The sequence below is a fragment of the Cyprinodon variegatus genome, unplaced genomic scaffold (genome assembly GCF_000732505.1).
Source record: "Cyprinodon variegatus isolate N-32 unplaced genomic scaffold, C_variegatus-1.0 Scaffold757, whole genome shotgun sequence".
Classification (NCBI taxonomy): domain Eukaryota; kingdom Metazoa; phylum Chordata; class Actinopteri; order Cyprinodontiformes; family Cyprinodontidae; genus Cyprinodon; species Cyprinodon variegatus.
Window position 1 is genome coordinate 39,670 of NW_015151210.1, and position 11,039 is coordinate 50,708.

Genomic DNA, 11,039 nt, shown 5'->3' on the forward strand with positions numbered 1-11,039 from the left:
ATACATACATACATACATACATACATACATACATACATACATACATACATACATACATACATACATACATACATACATATATACATACATACATACATACATACATACATACATACATACATACATACATACATACATACATACATACATACATACAGTACATACAGCCTTATGTAAAAATATTCATATTTTTATATAAGGCGGCATCTATCATTTCTTAAGTTGATTCTTTTAAAGCACCAGATTATATCTGAAGATAAAGTCTGCTAATGATAGGCCATGTTTTGATAGAAAAGAAAGATCTAAACCAAGCTTATTTTGGCACAGAGTTTGAGTTTGTTATTTCATAACCATGTTCTTTTATTTTCTGTCTGCTATAATAGAAAAATATAAAAGTTTATCTTTAAGTATATCAATCTCTACCTCAGATTGAATCAAGGAAACCAGTATTCATAATCAGTGTTTTGTTTTGTTTTTTTCTGTCTTACAACTTTATTTAATTCCTTATTGTGGACATCAGGAAGATAGAAGCAGTTATATTTGTCTATCTTGATCTGTTTTTTAGGTGTATATGAGGGCCATGGTGGACTACTACCCCCTGCAGGACTCCTCTATACCATGTCCAGATGCAGGAATGGCTTTCAGCAGAGGGGACCTGCTGGAGGTGGTTGACCAATCAGATGCACAGTGGTGGCAGGCCAGAAAGGTTCCCTGTGGTGCTTCCTTCGCTGGTCTAATTCCTTCTGCCAGCACCCTGAGGAGGTGACACACACACACCTGCTAGCAGCTCAGTCTGCCACCAGAGGGAGCAATTGTTTCTCCAATTGTTTTAAGTAGCTTATAGCAAAAATGTGATATTCCATTTTTATTGACTAATATGACTAATTGACTAATTGGCTATAAATGAGTGATTTGTACTTATTGAGTATTTTATAATAGCCGTGTTGTTACAACTCTGACTGTAATTATCTACTAGTATATCTCTATTTTCACCTTCACAGTAAACAGAGGGAGCAGTGGTGGTGCCATCCTTCCCAGGTTCACACCTGCATCAGGCCTTGTGAGAACATTCACTATGTCTGAATTTATGTTATATACATCCATACTGTACATTTCAGGCATCCATTCAGTCTCTCTAGACCAATTTTAATAAACTATTCTCAAATGTGCGTTATCATGAGGCAACGATACACATTTTCATCTGATAGACAGGATAAAGTGCTTAAATACTAAATATGAACTGCATGTTCAGGTGGAAAAATCTATCATTTACAGAAATGATCTTTGTCCAGCATCCTCGGTGAAAATTAAATATATATATATATATATATATATATATATATATATATATATATATATATATATATATATATATATCTTTCTACCTTTGAACATAGTTGTGGATATGGGCTTTTGATGCCAAAAACTTAACAGGTTTTGTATAGTTAGGTCATAGCTCCTGCAGACAATCCACATGCTCATAAATTCCCATGTAAAATAATTACAATATTGGTCCCTCAAACAAGTAAAAAATTATCAAATTAATCCAGAATGCAGGGCCCGTTATTAAGTGGACAGAGAAATTAGGTATATCCCTTTAATCAACATATATACTGCTTACCTTCTTTCTGTGAAATATGTTTCTAGTCCTTTTCATAGGAGTGAAGCTAAACATCTATAAACCTTTATTTAGCATGTAGTTTTCAAATTATAATGTTTGTTGTCAGAAAAAGTCAGAAAAAGTCTTTAAGTGTTCATGCATATTTCTACCTGTGTTGCATTTATGGAGAATCACTTTCAACAGCAGTTTGTTTCCTTCCTGCTTCCTGAAGACAGCGTGGCTGATAATGGTGAGTGTTAGTGCTGATAGTGCAAATGCTCACATTTTTTGGCATTTACAAGAACCACTGTGCACTGTTTAAGATATACCAGCGATGGACAAAAGCAGCTGCAAATGTTTTAATGAACCTTTAAACCTTTAAATGTTCCTTGGGTAGATGAAAATGCTTTTTTTATCATCATCTAAAACGGGGGGAAGTGTTGGCCAAGTGGTTAGAGCAGTGTGCTTGTGCTCTGAGAAGGTTGCAAGTATACTGTTCGATTCCCACAGCCTGCACTCAGGCTCTCTTAGCAAACCCTTAACTCCACACTGCTCCCCAGCCGCCACACAATGGCAGCCCACTGCTCCCGCAGGAGATGGATTAAATGCAGAGATACATTTTTCCAGTGTGAGATCAACAAAGTTCAATTAAACAGTGTTTCCCAACCTTTTTTGACTTGTGTACCCCTTTGGGCATTTTGCCTTACCATAAGTTCCACTCTCAGTCAAAAATATGATAATTGTTTCAAAGTGGAATGTATAACTTAATTAAAGACTATTTTACTTAATCTTTTAATATGAGCATTTTATTTTTTATAATCTAATGCTTTACATTTCAAATATAAAAGAAAAACATAGATATGTTGCATTGAAGTTAATAAGGAATCAAAATAAATACAAAATAAAAACCTATTATAAACCTGTATTTATTAAGCTGGGGCTCCTCTGAGTATCTCATTTATAAACACATTTAAACTTGATGAATTTAATACAGAACAACATACAGAACAAAAATTCTAGTCAGACTGAGTTAATTAGTTTTTATTTGTATTCATCAAGACACCTGAGCTACTCTGATGAGCTCTGATAGCTCAGTGTGAAAAACAGTTGATAGCAGGCTGTGCTCTACATCCAGTCTGTTCCTCAGCTTGGTTTGGATGTGTGTCACAGCTGAAGGTGAACTTATTTTACTACCTACGAAATAAAATATTTTCATGTACCCCTGGCAATGCACTCGCAGACCACTAGAGCTATTTGTACCCCCAGTTGGGAAACACTGATCTAAACAACTATTCATTGTAGACCTCCTCCTTTTAGCGATATGGAAAGCTGAGGTTGAAGTGAAGCTGTCTTTGATTTATTTTAAATCAACCAACATGGCGTAATTTTTTTAAATTCACATGCATTGATTGCCTAGGCTAAGATGAATAAACGATTAGAGTTGAATCTGGTCAAAGTGCCCAGTGGGTTTAATTGTAAAGCAGCCTCACACTGTCAGTGTGCCCCAGGACAGCGCTGGCTACAATGTAGCTCACCACCATCAGTGTATAAATGGCTGAATGTAATGTGAAGAACTTTGGGGACCATTTCTAGAGTACGATACAAGTAGAAGCCATTTATCACATTTATTTACCTTTATGTGACTCAAATTAAACATTTCCTGTTTTGTTTGGTTCTTTACAATTTGTTATTTTGACAAAATAATGAGGAAAAAACATAGGGTTTTAATAGATTTCTAAATTTCCTAAAATTCAGACATTTTAAATTTTTTCATTGTTATTTTATGGAAATGTCTAATAAACTTTGTAACTTAAGTCAGATTGATAGAACGTTTGGTTCAGAATTGGTCAATCAGAGCCCTGTATGCTGTCAATCAACAATCAATTTGCTTTCCTTAAGCCGCTTAGTTATTAATGCAATTCAGTTTCTTTATATAGCACCAATTCACAAAACTTCTCATCTCAAGGTATTTAGCAGAAAAAAATCAATCAAATCATGCAGTCAGAAAACAGCTGATTGCATCCTGTCATTGATTTTGCAAGATGCCCTCCTCCTGGATGCCAAGAAAGTAGATATTTGCTTGCTTTGTGTTGCTGCGCTGTGTTGCAATCCCTCAAACCAAGCATGCATAGAGTGACAGTGGAGGGGGAAAATTCCCTTATAAAAGGAAGAATCCTCCAGCAGAACCAGACTCTGTCTGAGCGGCCTTATGTTGAGGCCAGAATTAATTCAGTTATTAATTATTGTTTAATTGTAATCAATTGGTATTTAATCTCCTGTTAAGGTTTTGGTCATGGACATTTGGCTCACTTATGCATACATTTCTAGACATCTTCAGAACTTCTTTTGATTTTTACCAAGTATTTCCTCTTGATGCTGTCCATTTCACCATTATCAGTCTCTTTGTAATCAGATTACAGCCAAACACCTTATATTTTGGCTTCATTAGACCAGAGAAACTTTTTCATAAAACTACTTTTCTTTTCCCAGAGAAATAAACAAACAAACTGTAATCCTGCTTTTTTTTAATTTCCGTTGCAATATTGGCTTCTTTCTCCCTTGAGTTACCTTTAACAATATGGTTGAAGAAAATGACATTCTATCGTCAGCTAAATCTAAAATCTTTAAGAATATTTTGATTTTATCCTATGGTTCATACTTTCATACCAGATAGATATGTGGCGCAATACCCCATGCTGTTTATTTTGGCGTTTAGTATTGGGTAATATTACTGTCAACAAAAACCTATGCATTGGCCTAATTTATAAATGAAGGTTTAATGGTTTGATATTTGTATTTGTCCCTATTGTGAGCTCATACATAACATATTACATCAGATTTTTAATCTGCGAGCATACAAGTTTAGCATTTATGAAAACAAGCCCTCTAAGCTCAACAAAAAAGCAATTACAAAATAAAAAAATTCTGAGAACAAATCAGAAATTGAAAGGTACAAATCACAATTTTCCAGCACAAATCTAGAACCCCTAATTAAGCTGTTACTTTCTTTACCAGTTGGTGGCTCTAATGCAGATGAAAGTGATTCACTTACTGCCTCTAAATGAGAAGAAGAGAAAAAAGTAACCATTTAATGAATTTTTATTCTGTGCATGCTTTGAAAGCAACATTTAACAAAGATATAAAATAAGATCAATGTTTTATCGTCCTCCTCCTTTCGTTAGCAAACACTCTATAGTTGCAACACTGCCACCAACTGGTAAGGAGTGTAACAGATTTATTTAGGTTGTAGAGTTTGTTTTTTTTATTTTGCAGAGTTGCAGCTTTGTTACTTGTACTAATAATTAAAAAAATAGTGTTCTCCCAGATGAAGCATCTGATGCTACGTGAGTCTAGAAGAAGCATACCAATCTTCAATATAATTACATTCATTGACTGCATTTACACATTCAGACACCTATGCTTACATTTCACTGACAACTATCTTACCTCATAATGCAGTGGCTTAAATAGATGAATCTTGTGCCTTCAGCTTTGTGGAAATTGGCTATAAGATAAACCAGTCTCCTCATGGTTTACAATTCTCTTCCTGATACCTTTTCTCATTTTTTTTTGACTGTCCATGTTTTCAGAGACAGAAGGAAAGAGGCGTTTCTCCATTTAACCAAATTATGTGAATCAACCTCACAGAAGCTTAAAAAGCAATAAGTGGTTAATAAGAACCATAATTCTAATAAATCCAAAGAGAGAGTTTTGTATTATTCATTGTCTTGTTATTGTACCATTTATTAGCCAAAAAAGAAAATTGCTTATCAATAGAGCTAAAAAGGAAACGTTTAGTCTGATTTATATGAAACCTGTTAGATCTCTTTTTAAAAAGCAATTTCTGGTGAAGTGCTGCCATTATGTCCGTGTTTTTTGTTACCGTGATACCTTCATCAGTGTGCTATGCTGACATCTTGAAGCGTGGCTTAAAGGAAACAAAGTTTAACTGTTATTTTCTGCCTGTAGAGGAGGATCTAACACAAGCTGATGGCAAGAGGATCCAAACTGGTAATGGCACCATTTGAAAACATGAGACGTTTGAAAGACTGAAGTTTGGCTCCAATTTTAAAAAGGCATTTCTCTTTTTAACAGATTTGGAAAACAATAAAGAAATTAACTTTGGTGGGTAAGTTTGTCCAGACCAGAATGAGTTCCTCCACTCCAGATATTTAAATATAATTTATATGACTCCTTAGAAGTCAGTTTTTTATTCATTATGTCATTCTATAGCTAGAGTCTGTTCCATTGTTTATATAGATAATTAGAAAAATAATTCATAATTTATTGAAATTACTGAATAAGTAAAAAAGAAGGGAGCTGATGAAGATATTGTTTTCTATATATGGTGAAACAGATGTTAACCTAATAGGTTTGGTATTTCATTTATCCAGTTTTACCAAAAAAAAAAAAAGTTAAGATTTGTGTTTTTTTTAATGTAATATCAATGTGCATCGCTGTCACTTCACTTACGGTATTTATTTATTTTTTTTACTTTGACTTTTGATGTTTTCTGATTGGAAAACAAAAGTAAAAAAAAAAGTCATTGGCAGGAGAGTAAAAAGTGAATGTTTCTTTCTTCAGATGAGGAAGACTCAGATATAACTGAGGGGATTTATCTTGGTAAGTCACCGGCTCCCTGATTTTTAACAGCACAGACTTGATCATTTGTTCATTAAAATATTTATTCATTTGAACTGTTATGTATAAAAAGTTAGATATTGTAGAAAATATTAACTAAACCAGTCATTTTATTTAAAATCTATATGGCTTTTTTCTTATTGTAAGTTTCTAGAGTAAATACATTGAATCTAAAATGTACCTAGAAATGTTGATAGTCAAGCTGAAAGAGTTATTTGGTAAGATCCCTTTATTATTCACATGTTAAAATAGAACCATTTACTGACTCAATTCATAAAATATAGATATTCATGAACATACAATTATTTAGGTAAAAACATATATATTTTACCTTTGAGCAAGGTAACACCTGCAATATGTGGACAGTTTGCTTTTATATCAAATTGTATCTAATTGCATAATTTGTAAAATCAATATATTATTTGAACCTAAATCTGTTTTTCAGTAGAAAGTTAAAACATGTTTTTTTGGCCTCCAACAGCGGGCTTCCGGCGGAGCTTCCGCCTCTGGAGGAGGACGTCCTATAAGAGGAGGCGGCAGTCCTGCACTTCCTGCACCCCCAGTACCAATGCACTGGCCACCCCTTATGAGGAGGTAGCCTTGTATCAGCGCCTCCCGCAGGAGAACCACCGCCTCATCATCCTCATTGGTGAGAGGAAAACCTTCAGAAAACAGAAGGTTACAATTTTCTGAAAGCAGCTTAACTTTGCATAATTGCATATTTTTAAAGCAAAGAAGAAAGGTTCCTTAGGGAATGTTAAAGAGAAAACAGTCTGAACATTCAGTTCAGAAAACTGAAAATAAATAAGAATAACACAATTATATCTATGTGTTTACTTTGCTTAACAAACTGTTCAGACTGTTGTGCTGCAGATATCAGAATGTATAATATTAGCTCCTATTGTGCTATTATGGCTTCTCCCTTGTCCACATTGTCAGAGTACAATTCAATTCAGTTTATTAATATAGTGACAATTTACAACACATGACATCTAAAGGTACTTTACAGTTCAACCAGATCATCCAGTCAAATTGATTCAAAGTTTTCTATTTACCGGTAAGAAAAAAACTGGTTGATTACACTGACTCATTGACTCGAAGGCAATCCCTCACACCAAGCATGCTTGTAGCGACAATGGAGAGAAACAACCATCTTTTAACAGGAAGAAACCTCCAGCAGAGCCAGGCTCAGTGTGTGCGGCCATCTGCCAAGGCCGACTGGGGTTCAAGGAGACAGAAACAGAAAAATAAGCAGAGATACAAAAGGCAAATGTAAACCAGCTCCACAAGCAGCCCTGACCAGGAAACACACAGCCATGAAGCTCTGAGCCAGCTCCCATGTCAGAGGATGAAGGTAGCACATCCAGCTAGTCAGGGTCAGAGAAAAAAACTCTGAAAAACAGGCCGATTGATGGCAGCAGCACAGCTGATATTTCTCTCCAGGATGGAGTCACAGCCAAACAAGAACAGACCAGATGAAGCTACTATGAGAAAATAGCAGAGAAAACATAGTGTAAGAAATTGAACCAACAAATTCTGCAGGGTGGGAGAACAGAGATAGAATGAAGCAGAATGATGAAATGGGGGTCCCTATGTCCTCCAGCAGTATAAGCCTATAGCAGCATAACTATAGAGATAGCTCAGACAATCAGAGCCTCTCTAACAATAAGATTTATCAAAAGATATCCAAACCAAACTATTGTATTCTGGGAAATGTATTATTGCCCCTATAATTAAATATTTTAGATTGTCATATGTTGGAGGGCTATATCTAATTTAACTCATGCCTGTTGGCCAAAGAATAATCAGGCGGCTGTCTGATAAGATTATGTTTGTCAAAAGCATCAAACGGACCTTAAAATGCAATACATCAAGCTTTAATCACAGATGGGAAACAAAGCAAATAATATTCATCATTCAAGAAATGGTTATCTGGTCTAATGGTTCAAATGCTGAAGTACTTCATTGACCATGACCTGGATTACTGAGAATCTACAGAGATATGTTACTTCATTAAATGACAGAGTCATTATCTAAAAATAGAGAAAACACTGAGCTTTCCCAGAAGAATCTATCAAAATAAAAAATTTTCAAAGATATCATCAGCCTAACTGATCTAGTTGACACTAAACCAATATCTAAAGCCATGCAGGCCGTGTTTGTTTCAGTTAAGGTCAGAGTTCAAGTCTCTACGACATGAAAGAGACTGGAAAAATATTACGGTTTTAAGATTTATATTTCCATAGGTTGGTATTGTGAACCTTATTTGTGTGTTTTTACAAGATGTGATACATTATTACACCAAATGCAAACAAATATTGTAAACAAAACATTTAGTAGCTAGATTGTAGTTCTATAACCACAAATCAATGCTGTAGACCATGAGCATGAAATAACAAAATATATCCAAGACTGAAAAAACTGATCTGATGCGGTCAATAAACACAACCAGTCAAAGGAACTTTGTTTTTATCCAAGAACAGGTGCTTCAGGAGTTGGAGTCAACGAGCTGAGGAAGAGACTCATCAAACTAAACCCTTCAACCTTCCAGGGACCCGTACCTCGTATGTTTTCTCAGCTCATTTATGACACTTTAGTTTTGCAGCTCCTCTTTGTTATAAACTGATAATTGAAATCCATGGAAAAATGACTTGAAAACAAAACACATTAATTTCTTTATAGAAAAGAATGTGACTTTGACTTAAATCTTTTGTATTATATTCACATTTTTATATCTTAATGTAGTAAATATTGTTCTATTGCAGCAAAACATACATTTTATAAATAGAATTTGAAGAAAATGAAACCCAAAAATCCAACAAGAATTTCTTAATTAAAAAAGGTTTCGAGAAGACCTTTGCTGTTGTCTCAGATTAAATTTTGCCACATTATTTGATTTTTATTTTTTTTATATTTTATTTTTTCAGACTGTAACAAAAAAAAGTGTTTCTTTTTCAAATGTATTTTTGTTATCATCTATTTATTTGTTTTTATGGATTTTATTCTTTTCATACCAGGCTTCACAGCTTACTCGCCTTACATTTTCAGCCCAATCCACAACTCTTGTCTTGACCAATAAAAATGTTGTTGCCAACCACCATGCAGACCAATAGATATGCGTCTTCACTCCTTACTGCAGAGTAAGGCCCACCTCCAGAAGTAAAGAAAATGTATCTGTACTTATCAATTTTCAAAAATTCAGTTAGTAAAACCTCAATCTCTGAGTAACTTAAAAAACAAAATTTGAAAACATGAAATCTGTAAATAAAGAAATGAAAAGATACAATACCGGTATATTTAAAAAAAAAATAAAAAATAAACAATTTGAGAACACAACAAAGTTACTCTCAAAACCTTCTTTGATTAAGTATTTGTGGATTACATTGTTTTTTTTTCACCCAAAATTTCCCTTTCAGTTATCCAGATTAAAGAAGGGGAGCATAATTTAATTATTGTTCTACTTATTAGTTGGAATTGAACTGAATAAAACGTTTTAATCCCCAAAGAAAACAACAATTATAAAGTGGAAATGGTGGAAATATAAATAAGAATAAAACAAATCAGCACTAAACATAAACTGATTTAATTAGACTGAAATTTGTTAGAAGTCTATAAGTTATAAGTCTGATGTAAAGTAGATTCATAATCAAAAACAGCAGCCAAGTGTATAACATTACACAGATTTAGAGCAGCACACCCAGACAGTCTCTATCCATTGCTGCTCTTTTATTGTGAAATTTACAATCAAATAATTTAATGGAAAACGTTAACTAGTTAAACGATGTCCCTAATATCCACAGGATGTACATTTGTTGCCGTTTCCAAATTCAGTATAGGTCCTACTATTTAAATTCCCGGTCCACTAAACCTAGAATAATTTATAACACCAAAAGCAGAAATACTTTTTTATTGTTGGAAATATGGAGCTAATCTTTCTTTGTTTTGCACATCTCATTTAGAGCTCAAGTTATTTTTAGGAAATGCAATAGAAATTAGTTCCCTTTTGGTTTCATTTGTAACTACCCAACAGTTCCTGATTAATTAGTGTTCTTGGTAGCTACACATTAGTTCTCTTTGATTCCTTGGTATCTATCCATTAGTGTCTGATTAGTTACTCTTTGTTTTCTTGGTAACAAAACATTGGTTCCTCATTAGTTCCTATTTGTTTCCTTTGGTAACTAGACATTAGTTCCTACTTAGTTACGCTTTAGTTACTCTTTAGTTCCTTGGTAACTATACATTAGTCTGCTATTAGTTCTCCAGGTGTTCTCTCGTAGTTAATATTTGTACCTTATTGTGAAGTTTAACCAATTTAAGATATTCTTCCCATGATAAAATTATGCCACAATGTGCTCCTGTAGATACAACTCGCCCAATGAGAGACGGGGAGCAGGCAGGCAGAGAGTACCACTTTGTCACTAAAGAACTGTTTGAGTACATGGTTTGCAACCACAGGTAGGATTCTTTAGTACCATCCTTTGTGAAAGGTATGCCTGCTTTTGTACTCCATTAGTGATGATCTGCATAATTCTCTGTGTTCAGATTTGTTGAGTATGGGGAGAGTAAAGGTCACCTGTATGGAACCAGCATTGATGCCATTCACGATGTGCTAAAACGAGGCCGGATGTGCATCATTGATGTTGAACCACCAGTGAGTTCACTAAGGAAGCCAACATGTTAAGAGTTTTCTACACTTCCTGATGTTAAGTTTATGTTATGTGATCCAGTGGAGTCAAATACATTTCCTGCCTTCCTAATATTGTCCTATTCATAATTCAAATTCATATTAAGTCATTTA

The 11,039-nt window shown here is 34.3% G+C and overlaps 1 protein-coding gene across 1 annotated transcript in view; it reads left to right on the forward strand.

Annotated features, from left to right (window-relative positions):
- LOC107098216 (MAGUK p55 subfamily member 4-like) overlaps window positions 1–11,039 on the forward strand; it is a 24,407-nt gene that overhangs the window by 12,179 nt on the left and 1,189 nt on the right. The window contains exons 9-18 of the mRNA XM_015395743.1: window positions 566–762; window positions 1,002–1,060; window positions 1,833–1,850; window positions 5,570–5,611; window positions 5,696–5,725; window positions 6,185–6,223; window positions 6,723–6,890; window positions 8,725–8,805; window positions 10,603–10,696; window positions 10,784–10,892. Of these exons, the coding sequence (XP_015251229.1) occupies window positions 566–762; window positions 1,002–1,060; window positions 1,833–1,850; window positions 5,570–5,611; window positions 5,696–5,725; window positions 6,185–6,223; window positions 6,723–6,890; window positions 8,725–8,805; window positions 10,603–10,696; window positions 10,784–10,892 (837 nt within the window). The remainder of the gene's footprint in view (window positions 1–565; window positions 763–1,001; window positions 1,061–1,832; window positions 1,851–5,569; window positions 5,612–5,695; window positions 5,726–6,184; window positions 6,224–6,722; window positions 6,891–8,724; window positions 8,806–10,602; window positions 10,697–10,783; window positions 10,893–11,039) is intronic.